At 31.8% G+C, this 24,659-nt stretch overlaps 2 protein-coding genes across 3 annotated transcripts; both read right to left on the reverse strand.

The window, feature by feature from the left end:
* Nucleotides 1–753: 753 nt before the first annotated feature.
* LOC100814068 (histidine kinase 1) lies at nt 754–8,426 on the reverse strand. 2 transcript variants are annotated; one of them, XM_006573485.3, is made up of 13 exons: nt 8,044–8,426; nt 7,636–7,878; nt 6,486–7,274; nt 6,097–6,344; nt 5,593–5,752; nt 5,359–5,485; nt 5,184–5,273; nt 4,338–4,532; nt 4,154–4,223; nt 3,878–3,920; nt 3,357–3,497; nt 1,706–2,872; nt 754–1,198 (listed from the first exon to the last, which is right to left on the reverse strand). In XM_006573485.3, exons 1-13 carry the CDS (start codon nt 8,293–8,295, stop codon nt 983–985), a joined length of 3,741 nt encoding a protein of 1,246 aa, XP_006573548.1. In that variant the 5' UTR covers nt 8,296–8,426; the 3' UTR covers nt 754–982. The 2 variants fall into 2 exon arrangements, with proteins under 2 accessions (XP_006573548.1, XP_014631163.1); XM_014775677.2 differs by having other exon boundaries at nt 6,486–7,277; nt 8,044–8,400.
* Nucleotides 8,427–17,955: 9,529 nt separating this feature from the next.
* On the reverse strand, nt 17,956–23,540 carry LOC100804971 (protein EARLY-RESPONSIVE TO DEHYDRATION 7, chloroplastic). The gene is made up of 4 exons (XM_003516494.5): nt 22,543–23,540; nt 21,247–21,413; nt 19,328–19,412; nt 17,956–18,570 (listed from the first exon to the last, which is right to left on the reverse strand). The coding sequence occupies exons 1-4, from the start codon at nt 23,445–23,447 to the stop codon at nt 18,381–18,383; spliced, it is 1,347 nt and encodes a 448-aa protein (XP_003516542.1). The 5' UTR covers nt 23,448–23,540; the 3' UTR covers nt 17,956–18,380.
* Nucleotides 23,541–24,659: the final 1,119 nt, after the last annotated feature.

Consider the following 24,659-nt stretch of genomic DNA (forward strand, 5'->3'; position numbering starts at 1 on the left):
CATTATAAAATATAAATTAAACTTCTAATCAATAAGATATGATATCAAAGTTCCACTCAGGTCATTAACAATTTTTCTTCACCTCCTTCCAGTGAGATTGCCATCTCTAATAAAAAATCTAATATGAGAAATCGCACCCTAAATTTGAAGGGGTATATCTAAGTGAATAATTTATTGCATAATCATTGTGAAATAATCTAGGTTTAATTGTAGCTTTTGCCCCTAAAATTTTGTAATGTTGCAATTTTTTCCCAACAAATTTGACCCCTCAATTTCATCACAAATTTTGTTTCTATAAAAAAAACTGTCACAATTAATGAAAAAATCGTCACACAATTGTGTTGCGGTGGTTTGAAGGAAAAAATGTCACAAAATGTCTAGTGTCTACAAGGGGGCAAAATCTGCTATGTTTTTAGATTTGGTGACGAAATTCGCAAAAAAAATGTTGTAGGAAACAAAATTCTCAACATTATGAAACTTTGGAGACAAATTGCAACTAAGCCAATAATCTATTCTAATTCATTATTACATAAGTGTATGATAATAATATCAATTTGATATCCTATTGTCTTGAATCTAATGAAGGGACACAAAAATAATACTTACATGCACTCTTAAAACTTCTCGACGTAATACTCATAATCAAAATTCAAGGCAGATTGCTTACATATTTATGAAGGGGACCCGCACTCCTTCAGCCTTAATATATTTATTTATTTCAATCAGGCAATATGTAAAATAGTAATTCAGAAATTGGGTAAAAATATAATTTTTCCTTCTGCACATTGCAGTTCTCTATGCACACACAATAGAGCACTAGCTACTAAATGGGAGTGAGATTCAGGAAAATTGGATTATATTTCTAGAATACATGTCAAGCTATGTTTTTTTTAATGTTTATATATATGCGTTAAACTACTTCTATACATTTCTAGGCTGCCTGAGCCAACTCTTTGTTAGTTTGGGCCTTATGAGAGATAAGTCAAGATGTTCTTTTAGTGAGTGAAAGAATGGTGGACACCATCATTTTGAAGTCTATTGGCTTTGTTAAGTAAGCATCCATGCCCACCTCCAGGCATTTGGCTTCATCACATGACATTGCATGTGCTGTAAGAGCAACAATGGGAATGTGCATGCTTGTTCCCACTTCTGATTTCCTTATTGCTTTTGTTGCCTCATAACCATCCATCTTTGGCATCTGTTTCCACAAAGAAGCAAAGAATCAAAATATTAAAGCTCATTTTCACTTGCTGTAAAAAAGAAAAAAAAAGAAGTTATCTTATCATATATATTAACATTTGGCTTAATTATACTTTTTTTATTTACTATCATTTTTAGTAAAATTTGATTCTCTCATTTTTATTTTGTGAATTTGATCTCTTATTATTTTAACTGTGTAATTATGATTTTTTCTCATTAATTTGATATATAATATTTAACTGAAATGTTGTTGGAGTAACTCTTTATTACACTGTCACATTAGCATGGATACGCTCACATAACAGTACAACAGAGTTGTCACATCAACATTTTTATTAAAAAGATGAAAGAACTAAATTTGCAAAATGATAATAATAAATGAACCAAAAGTATAATTAAATCTTAAAATTTTATGGTAACTCTGTTGGTATTCTTTTATTGGCAAGATCTGTGCTCCTAAAACTATTAAAATTAAAGATATGCATTTTTTTTTTCTAGCTCATACCTGACAATCCATTAGGATCAAGTCATAAGGACGACAAGTCGAAATCTCTGTTTGAGATCTCGTGTTTCTTTCCTTCTGGAGTGATTCCCTTCTACAATCTTCAGCAGCGAACATGCAATTGAGAGCATCTACTGCCTGTTGTCCATCACCTACAGCAACAACATCAGCTCCCATTTTTTCAAGCATTATGGTAGCAACCCTTTGAAGTACTGGTGTATCTTCTGCAAGCAAAATCTTTAGGCCCTCAAGAGATTTTTTTCCATCTACTGCTTTACTTGAGCTGGTGACCGTATTTGTTTCCCCACATTCAGAATCTTCCTCCTGATCTTCTGTTGAAATGGATGATAATTCTTTGGTGGACAGTGATTTAGGTTGGTTGTCTTCAGAGGCAGAATTTGAGCTGGGGCTAGAAGATTCTTCTTTCCTCAAATTATGTTTTTCCAAACATTCATTTTCATTTGTTAATTTAACTAGGCAGTTATTCATATGGTATGGTGATGAGGCATGAGATTTGGCTAGCTTCTCAGCTGGTTTATCTCCATTAGCACTAACAGGATTAGAACCACCTGTTTCAGGTATGTCAGAATCATCAGAGCTAGCACCATCAAAATGAGTGGAATCAATCTCAAGAAACTCATGCAAATCACCCTCTTTCATTGTGGTCCTTGGAGCAGTCATGTTTTTCTTTTGTAGCTCAAGATTTCTCTCCTTTATGACAGCTTCCAAAATTTGAATCATTTTTGCTTTGTAAAGGGGTTTGTTGACCATAAGTACATGCCCTTTCCTACGGAGCTCCATCTTTACGGTATTGGAAGTGTCATGATTTAGCATCCATACAAACTTTGCTCTACCAAAGTACCTGTGAAGGAAGTTAAACTGTTCCTTCCATATATCTGTACTCAAATCAAGTAGTCCAATGTCAACAACAATGACAAAAACCGGGTTCCTCATATCTCCTATGTTGAGTAGTTTAGACTTCAATTCCTCTTTTGCTGGATAGTGTGCATCAAAGTCAGTATTATGAACTGAACTTCTTGCATGAAAGAGTTCCCTCAAAATTTGAGTTAGTCCGTTCCAGTCAGATGCTTCCATTGTGCACACCCCGTTTTTCTGTAGCCACTTGGATGTAATTAATCGACTCATGTTGCCATGCAGTGCAAGCAGTACCTGCATTGACAGTTATTTAAGAACCTGCTTATTATCCTTCCAGTGATTTTCTCTTTATTGTAGATATGATATAGGGTCTGACTAACATGACCACATGGCACATGCATTTGCATTTAGTAAAATGCACATTTTCAAGATGAACTATATGTAATTTTAATTTTTAAATATTTAATGCAAAAATCAATACAGAAGTCAGAGTTAAATGATAACATATCACCAAGATGTCTTCTATCTTTAACAAAACTATATCCTGTTATAGGATACAGTGGTACAGAAAAGACTGATGCCATTCTGCATTTGCTTTGGTGCTTTCAAAGTCAACTGAAAGACTGCAGCAGCAGTTGCACTGTTTTCAACTGTGCAAAAGAATTTCCTTTTTTGGAGTCTCAGTAATGCATAGTCTATCACATACACAAACATGCACATAACCATATAATATTTCTCATATCAAATAATATTGGCCCAGAAGAGTGATTCTACTCACCACTAAGCCATTGTCTGTCAAATCTACTGCACACTGTTGTTCTGTGACATCCATTGGCTCACTGAGAAGCAAGCATAATCGCATCAGTGTTCCTGAGCCCTCCTTTTTGACAACCCTGATGTCTCCACCCATCTTGTTAACCTGCCACCCCACAGTAGTAGTGATCAGATCAAAGGAAATTATATTCAGAAAGAGAAAGGACAATGCTCTTGTTATGACACCATACAAAGGGAATTATAGTAGTGATCACACAATTTATTTCAGAAAGAGAAAGGACACATACAAAGGGAATTGATAAACCGTGTCATGAAACCATACTCTTCTAAAATAAATGACAATGCTCTTGTTATTGTTCTTTTAATACAAGTAGCTGATTAATGCTTCACTTTCTAAATGATGTGTTCATATATTTGTCCAGTGCAGACACATTTTCTGCTTTTGCTTTTCATTGGACACATTCATTATGAACGGTAAGAGTACTTTACTAATGTGAAACTTTATACATTAAGGGTCTTACTCACCAAGTTTCTCACAATGCAAAGACCAAGACCAGTGCCTCCATGCCTGAAATGAGTAAAGGTTTCAGAACTCCATAAATCTTCAGCCCAAAGCATTCAAAAAGCTTTTAAACCATTTGATATAAGTTTCATATTAATTTTGAAGTTTAATGACATTTAATAACAATCTCATATAATAATATCATATTCATTTGTTTTTTAAAGATATATCATGTTCACTTGTTAGCTAAAAGTAAGTTATATAAGACTTTATCTTTGTTGAAAATTTAAATTTCTTACAGTCGTGTAGTTGATGGATCAGCTTGCTCAAAGCTTTCAAACACAGAATCCCATTTGCTTGGGTCAATACCTATATCACATACATAGGAAGAAAATCATTGTGGTTTATACTTGGATTGCTTCTTATTTTGATACAAAAGGGACGGTTCTGTTTTGTTTCTCAGACAAGGTTTTAGGTTCATACCACAGCCTGTGTCGTCAACTTCAAACCAAAGTATCACTTTCTTATCTTTTATAGATGTTCTCTTAGCATGGTTTGCATTTGGCCTCTCTCTGCACTTTTGTAGACTCCGTGATTTCTTCTGGTCAAGAGGAAAATTTGGACTACCAATGGAAGAATTTGGGTTTTCACACCATCCTCGCAGAATAATATGACCCGCTGCAACACATTCGAAAGAGTTTAGATTAGTCTTCTATCAGAGCTTTATTGATGCATAGCCATAGACTCATTTAAAATTCTTTGGGATTTTGAGGGAACATGCTAATGAATGTTGATATGATCACAAATTTCTTCAGCAACAGAAGATCACCATCAAGCTTCCACACATTAATGTGATGTATTTAAATAAAATGATACTTATTTTTTAAATAATGAATAAAACCAAAAGATCATCGCTCCATACTTTGTTGAAGAAATTTAGATAAAATTCATTATAGAAGGAAAGAATAGGATTCAGATAACCCACAAATGATTGACAACTTACACAATGTAGGAGCTAACTACAAAACAACCAAAACTAACTCTCAAATTGTAGTCCAGTCATTATGTAGTACTCCTCATAAGAGAAACACGCCTGAAAAGAAGAAGCCTTTTTTATCACCTTCTAACCTCATACTTCAGGAAATGCAATGGAACCGGCTAATGTTTAAATTTGTGACAGAATTTTGGGGGATGAACATGGAAGTCATTTCCAATTAAGCAATTTTAAATTTTTGCGACACTTATTTTTATTTCAAGCTGCTAAACATTTTCATATTTTTTTCATTACCTTTAAGGTAACAAAACTAGAACGTTAAATTTTTGACTTACATGGAGTAAACTTGATTGAATTGTTGATCAGATTTGCAAATATTTGAACCACCCTTGCAGAATCACCCTTAACTAACTTTGGCATGTCATCTGCAGGATAACAGTTATTGGCTAGATGCATTAAAAGCTTGTTAAAAGAACTTCTAATCATCTATTTTCAAAATGAGGATCATACCAGACAGGTCTAAAACAGTCTCCACATTATGGTTAATGCACTGAACAGAAAACATATCTACAAGCCCTTCAAGTTCCCTTCCCAAGTCAAATTCGGCATCTTCTAGGACCAGTTTTCCAGATTCCACCTAAAGTCTTCATAATATTAGGAAGTTTTTGGCAGAAGTGTAGTGGTAAAGAAACCTGGAATTAGTTTTTAATTATTCTTGAACAAAATGTTTAGCTAATATCTCACCTTACTCAGATCCAATATGTTATTAAGAAGGCGGAGCAGAGCAGTTGAGCATTTTCTTATTTGAGTAACTGTTGAATATTGTTCATTTGTGAGACAGTCATCTGATATAAGAATGTCAAGCAACCCAATAACTGCTGCCATAGGTGTCCTCAGTTCATGACTGTAATACACCAAAGAAAGAAACCATGAAGCACATTTGTTAATTCTCAATGGAAAGATCATCTCAGACTTGTAAACGTAATGAAAAGATTGGTCATTAGGATAGCCTGGGTACAGTGTCATAAATAGGATCTAGTTTATAGTAACCAATCAACTTGTTTCAGAACACAATAAGTTATAGAATTGCATGTAATATTATAAATTTAGTTGCCTCAGATTCCTTCGAGCCATTGGTTATTGGTGGATAAATTGTTCCTTGTTCTCTAAATATTAAACTTAGATCATAAATTGGATAAAGCAAGCTCTTCTTTTATGTGTTTCCAAAACTATACTTGAAATACAAACCTCATGTTTGCAAGGAATTGACTTTTATAGTTACTTGATGCCTCTGCTTTTCTTCTTGCTTCCAGTTGATTTATCAGTTCTGCTCTTAGATTCATTTCCTTTGATACTCCATTTGTCAATATCAAAATGCAAACGCATCCAATGACTAAAATACATAATGACGCAGATATCAGAATAACCAACGTTTTGTAGGCTCTTTCATCTACCTGCCCCATGATATACTTTCTTGGTATGATGATCACACCTACCTGTACAAAGTGTAGTTGGTTACTCAAAACAGAAATGAAATAGAGGCATAAATTTTTCCTACAATATTCTACCTTATCATCAAAAGTAATGTTATTTGCAAGATCAAATGTAAGGAATAGGTGCAGTATCTTCTAACTTACCAAAGGAAGTCTCTTCAAATTTAGGACGAATGAGTCAATGTAATATCTCTGGTGGCCTAGCTTGACATTCTCTACATGAATGTCATGACTTGGAGGAAAATTGTTCCCATAAGTTCTCTGTAACCACTCAGCTCCCAGTCGAATCACGTTGTCTTCACAGTCAACAGCCATCTTAAGCTTAGGAGGCTTTGTTGAAGTTGCCAGTAGAGGTGCACTTGTGGAAGTTGCGAGTAAATAACCCTCTTGAGATGTCAAATACATATGGCCACTGTGCATCTCAACTAGCTCTCTCATTAATTGTCCTACACTATAAAGTGCAGTTGTTACCCCCACAACTGCCATAATAGTCTTATTAGAAGAGTCCCAAACTGGTAATGCTGCTGAAAGCAATGGTGAATCTGTGAACTTGCTCACCGCGACGTGCCACGAAGCTACGCCATCAGGCACTTGGGAAAGGCCAGCTATGTTGATCAAGTCTTCAGGTGCAATTTTCATAGCTTTTCCAATCTTCTCACCACTCACAGGGTCAAGTGGTTCACGGTACCAGATTGCAGAATAGTTACCACGAACATCCCAAGCTCGATACTTTGAAATGGAATTGACCGCATTAGAGTTGCTAGCACCCATGGAGTAATTTGAAAGATCAGAATAGATGTAAAATGTGTTGTTGTCCTTCAGATCTCTATGGAATGCTTGAACAAATCCGTTCTTATAGTTGATAGTTATAGAGTTTAGAGCTTTCCGACTAGCAAATAACGCCCATGTTACAGCCCTCATCGCTTCATACAGCTGCTAGAGTTACAACATTACAAATAAGCAAGACATAATTGGTTAATATGGTAAGTGCTAATATTGTATCAAACACAAGAATCCACTTAATAAATTTTATGATGTTGAGTTTGATCAGTTCAAACTGTTAGATTGAAAGTTCTGATCGAGTAAATCAACTACTCAAATCTAAAATTTGCTGCAATTTAAAAATCAGTCGATACTTCGTTATATAATTAGAAATTTCATTTTGACATATAACATAGCTATTAATATCTAATTTATCAAGAACTTGATGTGTAGTAATCATCAAAATAATAGTACATGATTCAAGTATTAAATTTAACTTTGTATTTATTAAAGGACGTGTCTTAGATTCAACCTCAACTTGCTCTGCTTGAGTCGCAGGGTTGCTGTGACGTCTTATCACATACTGAGACAGTTTGACTTGAGCTGTAGTAATTTCAGAAGTAGAGTTTAAAATATTCCACATCCTCAAAACAGGGCGTTGCAGAAGTTCATAACGCAAACCATATGCCAAACTGCTAAGTGATTTTGCTGTATAAATCTTGGTGAAATGCCATGTCAGTATAGTGAGCAACCCAATCAAGATGGCTAGCATCACCTGCATGAAAACAAAATAGTGTGGTTAGTGATTTTGCAGTCTTTTCTTCACAACTAGTTTCTTGGCTTCACTTATGTAATTTCTAATATAAGTAAGAAATAAGAATATATTTCTACATGTTAATCTTTGAGTTACTAGCAAAATTTAAGGGAAAAAATCACTGACCATGATTGCTAGTCGAACCACAAAAACACTATAGTAGGAAGAGAGACAGTGACTACTAGCATACTGGAATTCTTCTTTTTCCACATCTCTGTGGAAAATTCTTCGACCCTTTGGGGTGCTGTTTTTGTTCCATGAAGTGGCACAAGCGCATAATCTATGAAACAAGTATCTGCACTTGCTACCCATTGGAGAGGTTGAGCCTGGTGAACATTCAGAACTTTCAGAATAGATTTCATCTTTGTTTTCTGCCATAAGTCACTGCAGAAGCTATGAGCTTATAAAGTAACACATCGGAGAGATTCCAACTTGTTTATGTTTAGGCTTGGCCTGCGTGTCAGACAGAGAAGCCTCTCTGTGTGTGAAGTTTTCAATATATAGTGAGTGTGTGCGTATCAATACATTGATGATTTATTAATAATATCATAACATATTGTTTATTAACAAAATGCATTCTTTTCTGTACCCCCCAAAAATGCATTCTTTTATATTCATAATGCATTCATATTAGACATACATTGAGAACATCTTTTATCGCATTCCAATATTATACTGTACTAAAGAAAAGCGAAGACTGATACTGATAAGTGCTAGTAAAACTTCGCCTAAAGAGATAAAATTTATTTATGATACAAGTTTTCAGCTTCTAGTTTATATGTTTTTTTTTGCTTTATTTTTGTTCATATTAATTTATTTGAAATGATGAAATCTCTTTTTACCTCATAATTAAATATGTCTTTTTATATTACTTTATATTTATCAGTTAATTTTATCAAATAATTTTAACTAAATCAAGTAGCTTGTAAGTTTTCTTTTATAATAACATTGTAGAACACAAGTTGGATTTTATGGGGACTAATTAAGATTGACCAAGTATGTCGATTTCACTTATTAGAAAATCTAATACAATTACAAGAACACTATATAAGAAAGGCAAGTTAATGTAAGTACCATTAACTAATGAGAAGAAATTTAATTTAGTCAATTGAATAAAATGCGTGAATTATTATAAATATAATTTGATTTACGAATAAAAAAATATAATTAATGAAGGACAAATCAACCTTATACTTTTTAAATTTCATTGTGTTGTGTCATGAGGCTCTTTTGTGTGGCAGTGCAGTAGAAAGAGGGCTGATTTTATTCCTTATCCATGACGCTTATGGCTTTCATCAGATGCCACATTTGCCACCCATCTTCCCTTGGGGCGTCATTTGAACCACAACTACATGCAAAAAGGGGACAATTAAGAAACCCCAATGACCAAGAAATTTCTAGGTTTAGAAATTAAATGGGGTAAAATTGAAGGAATAAAATGTATAGCTCCTAACTTATAAGATAAGTTATGTTATATTTCTACTAGCTTACCAAATCAACAGTTTAAAGTTAGTAACTTTTCAAAATGAGCTTCCTAATCAAATGCCTCTAATGTTGTCATCACTGATGACATTCGATTAGAGTGTGTTTGATAAATTATTTTACATTTTATTTGATTAGAATAAAAGTGCTTGATATGTAAATGATTTTCTTTTACTAACTTGTAAATTGTTTTAAACATTACTTAAAATAGCATTTCAACTAATAGATTTTCTTAAAAAGTTTCTACCTTCAACAATTTACTAAAATTTGTCATTTTTTTTTATCAAACTCATTATTCATTGATATTACAGTACTTATTGATAATAAAGTTTATCATAGCTAAAATTTGCGATTAAAAATTAAGAAAAAAAATAGTAAATTGAGAAATTAAGTTTTGATAAGTTCAATAGCTTCTATTGAACCATGAAACTAAACTCAACGTTATAATAGTTATTGATGACTGAAAACATTTTGCTGAGTTCATATTCAATGATTTATAAACAATATGATTATTGTTGATGAGATAGTAAGGAAGAAACTCCAATGGGCCAATACTATTAGGCAGACAGTATATATTGATAAGTCTGCTAAATGGCAAGCACGGTTCAACCTAGAAGATTATTTAAATGTGGCACACTATTACTATATGTTTAAAATAACCTTGGACATAGGGGATCATTTTGGAAAAGATTACCCAGAGACATGAGATTTTAAGTATCTCCAAGGGGTTTCAAAATCACACTTTGGTAGAAAGTTAAGTAGACTTAGCTTTCGCTTTCAAATAACATGATTAAAGGTAAGTAGACTAGTTTGTTCTTACCAAAACATATTGAAAGTGCAAATTACCCACTATTGACTTAGGAGGCATGTGAAGCTTGCAAAGCATGATGACCATCTAAAGGAGGCAGTGAATTTAATGATGAAAAGAGAATAATTTACACAAGTTTAATGGATTACTAACTATTTTAGATCATTTGTCGAAATGCTATTAGAAACTTCACATACATTCATAATGAATTACAAGTTGTTTATATGATAATTCACTTTGATTTTATATTTTTATTATCAAACATTCTACTACGTATATATTTTTCTTTCAAAATATTCATTCGATCTGATATCATATAATTAAAGGGCATTTGAGCATAGAGACTATTTTTTTTTCAAATAACAAGGATTAAAAATATCAATTTTAAATTCAGATGATAAAAAACAAACTTATACTAAATTTAAAGAACTAAAAATATTTTTAAACTTTTATTTTTTATATAAAAATACTAAAGGTATAATTTTATAAAGTTTAACACGGTGACAATTAATGTTATCGCTGTGAATTGTGAACAAGTAAATTCCTATTTTGTAAAACATAACCCGTTGATTTATTTAAAAGTAACTCTTACACTTTATTAAATATAATTTCGTGTCTTATCTAGAAGGGAATCATCTTTGAATATGAACTAAAATTACTGTGATTAGTAAATCTTCATACATCTTTTTTAAAGATCATATTTTCTTTTAATCGATATATAGACGATAAAATTAATCCGAGAGTGATTTCACGATAACGACAACAAAAAGAACAATTTGATTTTATGAGAAAGTTTGTTTATTTTAAAATTAAATAAATTGATTTTAAATTTTTAATCTTAATAAAAATATGTAACTTTTAACCATAAATTTAATATTAAAGTGTGTATATATTGTGAAAATATAATTGTTATAAAAAGCTAAAGGGTAAAATGTCATTTTGGTTCACGAAATAATAATATCTAAAAAGTGTTGTTTAAATTATTGTTCGTCTATTATATTAAGTTCAATCCTCCTTGTTGCCGTTACATAAAAAACGATGCGCTTAAAAACAAAAATAACAATAAGTCCTTAAGTTAAAGAACTTCAATAGTTGAAAATTTTAAAAATTTATTTAGAATTTTTAATGTCAAGAAATCTAACTTAATTGGTTGAATAATGTGTGTAAATCATTATAAATTTATGATTTTTATGGATAAAAAGAAAATATTGCCATGCTTAACACTTTCGGGACTAAGGTGATTAAAAAAAAAAACAAAGCATAAAAGAGTTTTAAGAAAAAGTTTCCACCGATTTTTGTATTTGCTTCATACTCTCAAGGAGGAGGAGATCCTTCTCTAGGAAGCACTTTTCTAGAAGCAATGATCGTTCTTCCGATTTGAGTTGGTGATTGTGAGACAATGCAAGCCTTTGGCGGCACGTCATAGGATCCCAAAATCTCCCAAAACAAAGTATAAAGACCTTGTAGATATGGAGAAAAGCATGCAACCCTTTTCCATAACCATCACCAAGCTGAAAACTTTGGAGATTCTTCTTTTCCCCCTGTTTTCTGCGTAGCAAACGGATTAGTGTTCCAAACTAACTAACCCACTCCACCATAATATAATGTCCTTTCATTTAGACTAAGCAAAATTGATATCATTCCAATCCCTTTTGGGCTATCCAAGTTCACACCAAAACATATGGTATGAACACAAGTGCTTTAAATTACCAAAGGCTAAATATGTCATCTTCTCTCTGAATTAGTAAACTACTTTCTTTTTAGAGATCAAAAACGATTTTATATTTTTATTTTAATCCTTGACTTTATTTTTAGTTCTTAATGTTATCAAATATTGAAAAATGTTATTTATTTTAATTTTTCTATTACTTTTTATTGATTTCTTTTGTAACATTTGATGAAGAATAAAACAATAATTTTATAAAATAGAAGATTAAATTTATGAAGAATGCTAGTCACTCTCAAACATTTTTCCTCTCAAAGACTCTCTTTATGAATAATTAGAATTTATTGAAAATTATCAATTTTGATAAGTTTTATTTCTCATTTAATATATATTAGGAGAAAAATCAATAAATGAGAAATAAAACTTATAAAAATTATAATTTTAAATAAATTTTAATCAATCATGTAAAAAAATATTTGAATAAGAATGTCAGATAAAATATCGCTGACATTTCTCTTAAATTTATTCTTGCTTATAATTTCATAGACTAAAATTGAAATTTACTCATTTTATTTACTATACAATGAAATATTATATTTATGCCAGTCAAAATGGAACTGCTACTAGTATATACTATGATTGGCTCAGCATCAGCTACATGCCCCCTCCAAAGGATAAACCCCAACAAAATGTCAAAAAGGAAAGTTAATGCAAAATGTGGCAACCAGGAAAGAACCAAAGAAGGGTCAGCATTATTTTTTGTTATTTTTTTTTTGTCTAGTGGTGGTAGCTACTAGCTGGTAATCAATACATGATCTGATTCTGACCACAATATTTAGAAACATATAAAAAAAATATGAGTGTGGCTATTAAAAGAAAACTTAGCTGATAAAAATGTGGGCCTATATGGCGCGCACTTGGTATATTTGAGTTGGCTGAAGCCTCTAGAACACAGCTTTTGTGCTCCAACTCACTATTCCACATTTATCAACCCCTTCCCTTTCGTGGTGTATCTTCCTCCATGGTTGTTGAGGACTTGAGGCTTTGCAAGATCAATTGAACCACTAATTAAGCTAAGGGTTAATTTAGCTCTTAATGGTTTATAGTGGGAAAAAGTCTGAACTGCTAGGTGCCAAAAATTGTCCACAGTATTTCATTCCCATTGTATGGCTAAAAGATGATCGACCTAACAAGAAACAATATCACACATTAATTCTTGTCCTTAATGTAAAACCAAGTGGCGCACTTTCCTTTACCTAATAAACTCTTTCTTCTTGCCCTTGTTTCATCCATCAATGAGTACTGTGATTTTAAGAATGTGTTTCTTAAATTGTTTCTTTCTCTTCCTTCCAAAAACAGATGAGGTAAGTTCAATTTTTATTTATTTATATATACATAACAATTAAATTACTATTACGTTAGAAGAATATGTAAAAGTCAAGTATGCATGTAGTAGTAGAAGGCATCCATTATTTTCCAAATGATTAACGTGGTCGATCACTTAAAATTCCATACCGAGAAAATGTTATCCGGCGATAGAATTTTGGGGGTGTATTTAATTTGAAAAACTTTTTTTTAATTTCATAAATAATTGTAAAAGATTCTTTTTGTTCGTCTTTTACTTCTTGTTTTTAAAGATTTAAATAAGAAACAGTGAAAGTAAGATTTTCTTGATTTTACTGTATACATACTTCCAAATAGAAAATAAATTATAAATAATGTGATATTTTTGCATTTATTTATGAAAAAGAAACATTTAAAGGATTAAAAACAGAAAAAAATTTAGAATAACATTAGACTTTCAAATTTTTAGAAGAAACAAAAATATATTTTAAGTGAAAATACATTTTCAAACCTAACATATGTTTAGTGTCTCTGTGGCTGAGTAAAGCCTAAGACCCACTTTGTGAGTATGATAGAAGGTATTGAGAAAATTGGAATATGAGTAAAATTACATAATTATGATACTTGAGAGGGTAATTAAGTCAATAAATAATTAATGCAAACAGTGTTATAGTTTGAATATTATAAAATGGGCAAAGTTTAATTTATAGTTTGAGTCTTGTGAAAAGAGATAAAAAGATTATTTTATCTTGATATATTCAATAAGAAAGAAAGATGATTTATTGACAGTATAAAAAGTTATATATAATGATTCATTAATCATAATTTATTATATATGATAAATTTGTTGATTTTAAAAATAATTATTTTAAAGTAATTTAAACAGTGATTTGTGATTGGATAACAATATATAATTATATTTAGTCAATGTATAAACATTAAAGTCATATTTTATTTCACTACCATTAAAAATCTCAATATAACTTAAGTGATTTCTTGATAGAATTAGAGGAGAAGGAAATAAAGGATTTTAGGAGGAAGCAATATTGTTAGAGATCACCAATGGGTTGCTTATGATTTGGGTATTTGCATAGATAACTATAACCATAATTAATAAGTAACTTGATTATAAGTTGGTATTATAACTATAACTATAATTAATTTTATATAACTAGTTATAATTTGATTGTTTTTAAAATATGAATATATAACCGGTTATGAATAAACAAGTTATATCTAAAATCAATTACATAACCGTTTATGAATAAATAAAAATAAGATATTTAAAATAACCAGTTTTATAAAAACTAGTTATAATTTTATACTTATAAATATTTTTTAAATAAAAATAAATTATTTAAAATAATCATAACTACAAAACTAGTTATAGATATAATTATAGTTATTTTTTTAAAATTAGTTTTTTTTAGTCGTCCCAATCTTCACATTAATAATCTTAACACGATGAAAGAAAGTAGTCTCTGAAAGATATTCTTGGTTAAAAAAAGAAATGGTGACAATTAGCAAACTATAAAGCAATTACTCTTAATATACAAAATCTTGGGTCACTAACTAAAGAGAAAATTAGTTTTTTTTAATCGTCCCAATCTCTACATTAATAATCTTAACACGATGAAAGAAATTAGTCACTGAGAAATATTCTTGGTTAAAAAAAGAAATGGCAGCAATTAGCAAACTATAAAGCAATAGCTCTTAATATACAAAATCTTGGGTCACTAACTAAAGAGAAAATTATTTTTTTTAGTCGTCCCAATCTCCACATTAATAATCTTAACACGATGAAAGAAATTAGTCTATGAGAGATATTCTTGGTTGAAAAAAGAAATGGTGGCAATTAACAAACTATAAAGCAATAGCTCTTAATATACAAAATCTTGGGTCACTAACTAAAGAGAAAATTAAGTTTTTTTAATCGTCCCAATCTCCACATTAATAATCTTAACACCATGAAAGAAATTAGTCTCTGAGAGATATTCTTGGTTAAAAAAAGAAGTGGCGGCAATTAACAAACTATAAAGCAATAGCTTTTAATATACAAAATCTTGAATCACTAACTAAAAAGAAAATTAATTTTTTTTAGTCGTCCCGATCTTCACATTAATAATCTTAATATAATGAAAGAAATTAGTCTTTGAGAAATATTCTTAATTAAAAAAAGAAATGGCGGCAATTAACAAACTATAAAGCAATAGTTCTTAATATACAAAATCCTTCATGACTAACTAAAGAGAAAAGAGCGGATAAAAGCGCTAATTCTGTGACACCCAGTCATACTTAAAACAATGTTTATATATTCCATGGAGGCATGCAGAGAACCAATTGTCTGGATCAAGAAGGAATTCAATTCCAGTGGGCCATAAACTACGCGCGGAAATTCTAAGTTGTGATTTTCAAAAGGGTCTACGATAAGTGAAATTCTTTACTAATTTGAAGTGATATACAGCTCTTTTAAATCTTGGGAATTTTTAATAGCAATAAGAATGTCAAAATATCAATCAAATCATGGAGATTATGTTCAATGAAGGGAATCAAGTGGTTTCCATGTCTTTTGGCAAGTATATATGTACACAGTTCATTGTGCTAATTCATTGAACGGCTTTTCCATTTCATTTATTCTGAACGACTTTGTAAAGCAGAAGTATCTAGAGGGAACCTGTCATATATTCAAGAGCAGTATGTGTAACTGCAAAAATAGTTAATCATGACCATACGTTATATCAAGAATGCATGGTTTTGATATAAACATAATTAGTTAGAGAGTCATCAATCTACCACCTATCTATTGCATGAATCAAATGGTGCATGATACTTTTAGTTTAACTAATAGTCTCTAATTTGAATCTTAGATATGTAATTCACAGAAGGAGAAATTTTATTGCTCACAATAGTCTTACTAAACTCAAATAAAATTATCTCTAATTTTTATATAAAAAAAGACTAAAAAAATTCAGCATTCTAATGCCGATTATTATGGTAAATTTCTATCTCAAAATCAGTGTTCTCACAATCAGAACAACAAGGGTGCTTCAACCCTTCATAGATAGAGAGATCCCTGTAATTAAAATCCTCTAGTGTTCTGATAAAATTTCAGGTAATCCAAGACCACAATTTTCAAGCAATCGACTTTCAGATAAAAGACCACGCCACATTTTAGCATAACTCATCTTTTAGCGGATGTTATTATAATGGTATAATACTATAATATAGACAGTTTTAGGTTAAAGATTCATATATGATATATAATAAGGGTGAAAAAGTTTTCACAAAAAAGTAGAATTTGATTCGCTTCGAAGACTTGAAGAAGTCTATGGCCATCGAAATTTTGAGAGCTTGCAATACACATATAAAATAAAACGTCATTATCGTAACTTAAGTTGGTGCTTCAATGATGCTTTAACCTCCCGTGCCACAAAAAATAAATAAATATTAATCTTATGTAACAGCTCATGATTCGATAAGCCACTACTGATATGATTCTCTCTCCAAATTTATGTTTGAGAGGGTGACAGATTGAGGTTGATAAATATAAATAAACAATTGAAAGACAGGATGCCAAAAAGTTTATACAAATTATTTTGCGCTCACGTAATATAATAATGATAACAGAAATAAACATTTAAGTTAATCTTTTTCCTAAAAAAACAGTTAATCTTTCAACTTTATATCTATTACTATATTATTTCTTAAAAATTTGTTACTAAATTGATATCTCAAATATGTAAATATCCCTATATTAATTTTTTAAAATTGTTGTGACCAAATTCATCCACTCAGAGGAATATTGTATAACCAAAATTATCCTTTTGTATTATTAAATTGATCGTTGTGTTATATTTTTAGTCTTTAGTAAAAAAGAATCTGTATAACATTTATAATTTTTTAAAGACTAATTTAACAAAAGTTTTTAAAAGATCAACATCATAACATCTAACTTTTGGTCCCCTTATCAACATAATTTGGTGATGAAAATTTTGAAAATGTTAATTAATATGATAACACATGTAACTTTAAATAACTAATTATAATGTAAGATTATTAAAAACAGATTACAGATCATCTTCACTCATTTTTAAACCAAATAACTTTTTTTTTTCATTTTACACCCTTTATCGTGCACAAAAGAGTGCAAATTAAGATATTTGATCACGCTTCATTTTCACCTTTTCATTTTCTACCATTTTTCCGCATCTAACTACACAGAAAAGAAGACAAAGTTAGGTAGTTGACCCAATCTCAGCCGTCAGTCCGTAGAACAAAGTGTTTAACAATTAATATTATCCGACCTGCCACTTGATGCTGAAATGTCTCATAACTGATAATTTTATTTATTTTTCACTAAGCCGACGGTATTAGGAAAGAGCCAGTGAGCAGCTAATGAGTAGCAAGTGAAGAGATAAAACTCTATTCTAAAAAATATCAGAATAAGTGTTAAAAAAGAAATAAGTTTGGTGGAAAATATCTAATGTGTATATCGCATTCTATGATCAATTGAGTTGATCCAAAAGTAAATCTGAAAAAAATTATGTATAACTAACTGAAGTGACAATAAATAGTTCCAGCACTGATTTTGCAAAACTTCCAATTGTCTACCTACACATTCAAAATTTGTCTGTACCTAAAAGTGGCACAAACAACACTGGTTCCATAAAGAGTGAAAGTGATATGTGATTACAAACGCACTTCGGAAACAACTGATGCCAACAAAGAACACACTTCATGGGAGAGCAGAACTAACAGTGATTCTAATTTCCAACATTCATCACCATAAATTTGTGAAGTTCTTACAGCCCAAGCAATAAATACAGTTGCTACACACAGGCACACACACATATATATACACACAGATTTAGATCCTATCATGTTCTCCAATATCAAGATATGGTCTCGTTAAAGAAAGATAATACATATATATATATATATATATATATATATATATATATATATATATATATATATATATAATATAACTTGTGGATCTCATGACCAATCATGGTGGGTTCTCACATGGTAAGAACAACAACAAATCATGCGTTGATGTTCCCCTGCCTTTTCTTGGAGAAAAAATGGGTAATGAAAAGCCATAAGCAGCAGTTTCTGATTGTAGGAAGGACAAAACCTATATTTAAGAACTGCTGACATAAATTACTTGGAACTTTTAGCCTTAAATTCAGAAGCTGCAGCTTTAGCACCAGCTTTGGCCAGGGAGGTAGGTTTAAGAACACTCTTAGGGTTGAGAGCCTTCCTAATCTTAAAAGCAGCCCATGCAGTACCCAAAGCATGACCAGCAGCACTAAACCCTTCACTTGTTGCTTCAGCTGCTTGTTCTCCATATCTGCAGTATTTAGATTGTCAAATTCACTTCTGAACTGTTAGACAAGAACGATAGCTTTCCACTTGTCCTATATTTTACGCTAAATTCTCAAAGCATGTCACGGAATGGAAAATGAAATACAGTTTCCTAAAGGCAATGGTTAAGGGATCAAAATGAATAGTTTTTTAAGTGACACTAACAATCGATGTTACCAATTCATCGTCAACGTGACATCTAACAAAAGCATTGTCCTTAGGGCAATAGTAAGCAAAATCATTCAAATAAAATAGAATTTAGTTTACTTGGCCTAAGAACAAATGTTAATAAATGAAAAATATATTCATTACTAATCCTAATCCCTCAAAGAATGAAGTAGTGAATGCTTTAGGATTTCCAAGATATTAAATACTTCCAATTTAATAATTGTAACTTTGGTTCTTATGTCTGTAGTTTGGATGACATCACTGGGATATTATATACTCGTGAGTACAAGGATCTCAGCATTCTTCGTGATCACACATGAAATAAATTTTTAATTCCCACTCTAAGCATGCAAATCTAGAACTCTGAGTATATGAAGTGGGTATTTTACAGATCAGTGCGAAATTACTTGTGTGCATATGCTCCCATAACATCATCAGTTAATCACAGCAGTAAAGCAAGAGAGCAAGAACTTTTCATCATTAGTTTAGGAAAAGCAAATATTATACTATCATCAGATTCAATCCCTAATCTCTAGGTATTTTACACTCTAGATAATGCATATATCAAGCTTTACCTGTGATCGACAAGCTCAGTTGTCACAGTTGATGATGTTGACATGACATTTTTTCCAGCTACTTCAACAGCATCACACACTTTACCTATTTACAAGAAGTTTGAAACATAAGAGGGTATGTAAGTTTGAAAATTCAAACTTTTCCAGGACAAACTTATCAAGCAATAACTAGCTCGGTAAATGATAAAGAATGAACAAAATCAAGCTTGGCTAATCTTAACAGTCCAAATATAATGTTTGGGTGATTATCATATAAGAGTTGTTGGTCAAGTGAAGATAAATGACTAAAAATTGATTATGGACAAGGATAGTGGGCCCTAGCAATATTTACATGAACGAATCTAGGAGGTTTGATTAGATGCAAGGAAAATGATCTTGAGTTACTAAATTTGACAATTAACACCATTCATATCAAACTACATAATTTCTGGGTTACGCTGATCCAACAATTCACTGTCAGTCTCAGACCAAACTCAAAACAGTTCACTAAGTTTATGTATCTCCACAATCAGGTTAAGATACTACTATTGCAGGATAACTTTATCCGAATGAAAAAGAAATGACTGAGCAGTGAGCACATGCACATGAATCAGCCATGTAAAAATACAACACCATCATCATCTGTGATCCCCATATCCAATTTCTAACAATACACCCAAGCACATCGGGGCTGTACTTAAATTTTCTTCAAACCCACCCAACTTCCGAATTATTAAAATCCATAGAATATAAAGCACTCCTTACACTGCTTTCTCAATCACAAAAGTCTCCCTAAACCGTTTACAGTTATTCCTATTTATATGCAGTTGCTGGTCTACAATTCATAACCAAAACCCATCCTTAATGGGCTTAATTAGTTGCAGGTCCAGTCTCCTTCTTTCTAACATGACGAACTAATGCCACTAACTAACTAAAAAACTAACTATTCCACTATGGGTTATCTAACAGAATCTGACTATGGTCTGTATCTAAAACAAATCTCTACTAATGTGTGCACTGCCAAACTAATTGCATTACATTTCTATCTATCTAGAAGAGCATCCTAGATATGAAAATAGATACTACTAGAGATAGCACTGGCAGAACATAAAAAAAACTGATATATTGAATAATATCACAATAAAGCACCCATATATATGTTCATATCCTCTACTGTCAAATCAGACAAAGAACTCATAGGACTGTGTCTCATTCCTTATACAGTAGCCATAAAGCCAAATGAAAACAAGCTAAGACTAAGGCCTAAATGCAAAATATGCAATGTAAATATTGATCAAAATGCTATGTAATGATGGGAATAAATGCAACGCATCAAGTAGCCATAAAGCCAAAAGCCAATTTTTAATCTGAGATCTCACAATGCCAGAGATTAAAAGATGTGAATATTTTTCAGGATATGTGTAGCATGTCAAATTGTCAACTCAATGGGATGTTTTCAATTTTACTGAAAATCATACTAAACCATCATAAATTTACTTTGAATAATTGAGCCAGATTATTCTTTGAATTTGGACTCCGAATATAAAACTAAACCATTATTTGAATTTAAATTAAACCCTACTGAGAACTGACCAAGCCTTATAAGCACTATTTTAGTCATATCAATAGGCAATGTGGGACTAAATACACCCCCTCTCACTAAACATAATGAAGGTGCTAGAATTGCACCCTGAATAAAGAGTCCATCTGAAGCCAAGAAGAAAACAAACTATTTTTTTTTTAAAAAAAGTTCTTAAGAAGGTAAAATCTATTCTCTTTTTATTCCTTTGTTAATTAATTGATCTCGCATTTTCTTTTCTTTGTCTAAAGACAGAGGGTTATCTATTTCTTCCTTTCTTTATATCTGAAAGATATTTCATATTTGGCTACTGGTTAGTACTAGGAACTCAAGCAATTCAGCAATAATATAACTGACATACTGAATCCATCCAACGATGCAAGCAGAACTTCCCCCGGTAGAAAGCTGAAAAATTTCTTTCCGGCTTTTGAGTTTATCACTGAACTGGTGAAAAATCCAGACACTTTCACGACCCCAGAGAGAAAACCATTTGCTACTTTCTCAGTCATTTTAGTAACTCTCTTAACCCTATAAAAGAGATACATATCAAACCAAAAGTCCAAATTGTCAATTAAATAATCGCTCGAACTGATCAAATAAAAAAGATAGCTATAGCAACTTAAAGTAGCTTACTCTGAGATAGTAATATTCCAGACATGACATAGTAATATACCGGGCAGAGCTAGGGTAAAAGAAAAAAAAACATTTTATTTAGTTTAATTAATATTTTCAAATTTTTTAAGGACGATATTGCCCCTGAAGACACAAGAGGCACGCCCCTGATAATTATCACTGCTAGCGTAAAAACATTTAACAGTATTCTTGAAGCACGCATGAGTAAATAAATGATGTATGGATTAATGGTTTAAAAAGTTTTTCACCTCATGGCGTAATCCAATCATAAAGTGCCATATGATTAATTTATTAATTTTTATAATAATTACCTAAAAAATTATACCATCAATAATCTCTAAATGGTTGATATCTTTAAAAAAATTACACTTACAATACATAAAAATTAAACTCATCATATATTACCATGCTGTTTTTTTTTTGGGGTAAAGACATGTTCCCATACTATTTGAAATTTAATTACAAAACCAAGTAGTTAAAGTAAGAAATCTTAAATTTATTAACACGGCAAGCAGATGATACTGCAATAAAATTTTACACTAACTGTAGATGAAATTAGAATTTAATTAAAATACATTTGAAAGTGTAAAGACTTTTCTTACATAAGCATCCAAACTGTAGATTGTCATATAGTCATAGTTCAAAAATTTTGGTTTTTGCAATAATTATTTTAAGAGGAGGGCTAGCAAGACATTCTTTCTAGGATATTTTTATTGATTAAAAATTATTAAAAATTATAAAATTAAAAAAAATCATTAAATAAGAAGTAAGACCTATAAAAATTATAATAAATTTCAGTTAATAACATAGGGTGAGTTGAAAAGAATATATTAGAGAATATTGCTATCATTTCTCTTATTTTAAAAGTGAGATCATTAGTGACTTCTAATACTTTACGGGTAAATAGTATAGTCACTTTTAGCACAACTACCCTAAAAATAATACTAATACATAAAAATTAAATTTTAAATTTTAAATCTTAACAATAATTTGAATCAATTTCTGAAATTGATTCATAACCCACCTTTTAATCCGCTTCAATGTCTGAGGACTAACCTCAGCATGCGAGCCAGGAGCGATCCTCTTCTTCATAACCTGATTCCCCCATTTCAACCTGTCCACGGTCACATCCCCACACCACAATATCCCCTTAACCACATGTCCAGACCCTGCAGCAATCATCTTCGCAGTTTTTCCACTGTAATCCTCCACATTGGGCGCCAACGTCGTCCAATACGCCGCGCACCGCCCCTCCATCATCTCCTTCTTCTTCCCCGACTCCAAATCCTTCGGCGAAACCTCCCTCGCCACGGAACCATCCAGCGCCTCCCCTTTCTTCTTGACATTCTCCGAAACACTCTGCACGGAGAAACAACTGCAGTTCTCCAAAACCACGTCGAGTTCCTTCAGTAATCCCTCCTGCCCCTTCGACGCGATCGTTAAGCCGTAGCTGAGCATATCTTCTTCCTCCTCGCCGGGATCGGAACCCTTGGGGACGCGGAAGGAGAAGAAGTAGTGCGAATCATCGACTTTCACGGTGGTGGCGTCCTTCGCGAGCGGCCATTGGATCTCGTCGGCGACGCGCGCGTACACGGCGACGGCGTTGTCGCCCTGCCGGAGGCGGATCACGGAGAAGTCGCCGCACGCGAGCTCGACGCTGTAGTCCTTGTCGATGAGGTTGAGGATCGCGCCGGGGATCCGGAGGAGGGCCTCCTCGGTGGCCTCCAGTGGCGCGGAGGGGGATCCGGCGGCGGTGGCATCCTCAGGGAATAGGTTTTGGACGAGGTCGTTGTAGTCAACGGAAGGGTAGAGGCTGGGTTGCGAAGAGGATGAACGATTGGGATTAAGGAGTGGCGGCGGAGCATCGGGGTTAGAATCGATTACTTGTGGATACAGAGAATTTCTCTGATTAGGGTTTTGAGAAGCCATTGTTCAAAGGAGAAGTTGGAACTGTTGAAGGAATGGAGTGTGTGGATTTTTTGAGGGCGCGAGAGGGAAGGGACCGCACCAATAGAGAAGTCACGCGTGCGAGTGGGGCAGATTATAACTTCCGCGTAAAGATTCCCGCGCGAATACCGGTAAGAACTTAATATTTAAATTTATTTCTTTCTTATTTTTTTTAACCTTTTCTGCAGGCTGTAATTTAATAATTTATTAATTATCGTTACCCAATGAATTATGTATTCGTTTTTTACTTTATTTAAAATATGTTATAATTTCTTGCCATTAATTATCGTTACCCAATGACTTATGTATTCGTTTTTATAAATTAGCTTATACTTATACATAAACTAATTTTAACTAATAAAAAATTCTTTCATTTTTTCTTCTTATTTTCTTTATTGGTAAGTATTTCCAAAAAAGTTAAACAGAAAATCTTAATTGTATTTAATAAATAAAATAAAGAATATTATGATAAAAAATAGGCTACTGCTATCCATTTTATAAAATGGGTTACTGTAAGTTTTATTATTAGTTTTACTGTAAAGTTGTTATAAGTTAAACGGATGAGTAAGTTCGTAAGTTCGTTCATTATGCTCAGCCATATGTATGAACTGATACATTTTCAAATAAAAAACTTGTTAGAAATACATGATAAATTAGAAGAAAAAAAGGTATTATTGGCTGACAGGAATGAAACTAACAAAAGAAGGCACAAAATTACATAATTCTTCATATGTTGAAAAAGTGAACACAAATGAGCCCAGACTACATGCACCCACTACCAGAGAATAACGGATGATATGAGAATGAGTATACATTCAAAATCCATTCTTAATTGAATTCATCAAATTATTCAAAGTTTATATGACTATGCCTTCATTAGGATGTAAAAAAAAATTGGTTTAGATTCAACCTGTGACCAAATCTAAATTGAATTGATTTTTTTTCTCAACTAATTCAAGAAAAAGTTAGTATATTATTTTATAAAATCAATTTAATTAACTGAATTGTTTCTATAAGATAAGTCTGATTAACCGGATTGATTTTTATTTAAATATTTTTTATTTGAAAAATAGTTCAAAAAATAATTTAAAATTAGTTTGAAACCGGTTTGACTCTTATAATTAATTTAAAGTTGATTAAAAATTAATTCAGTTTAATCAATTCAATTTTAAATCAATTTTAAAATCAGTGTGA

The sequence above is a fragment of the Glycine max genome, chromosome 1 (genome assembly GCF_000004515.6).
Source record: "Glycine max cultivar Williams 82 chromosome 1, Glycine_max_v4.0, whole genome shotgun sequence".
NCBI classification, from domain to species: domain Eukaryota; kingdom Viridiplantae; phylum Streptophyta; class Magnoliopsida; order Fabales; family Fabaceae; genus Glycine; species Glycine max.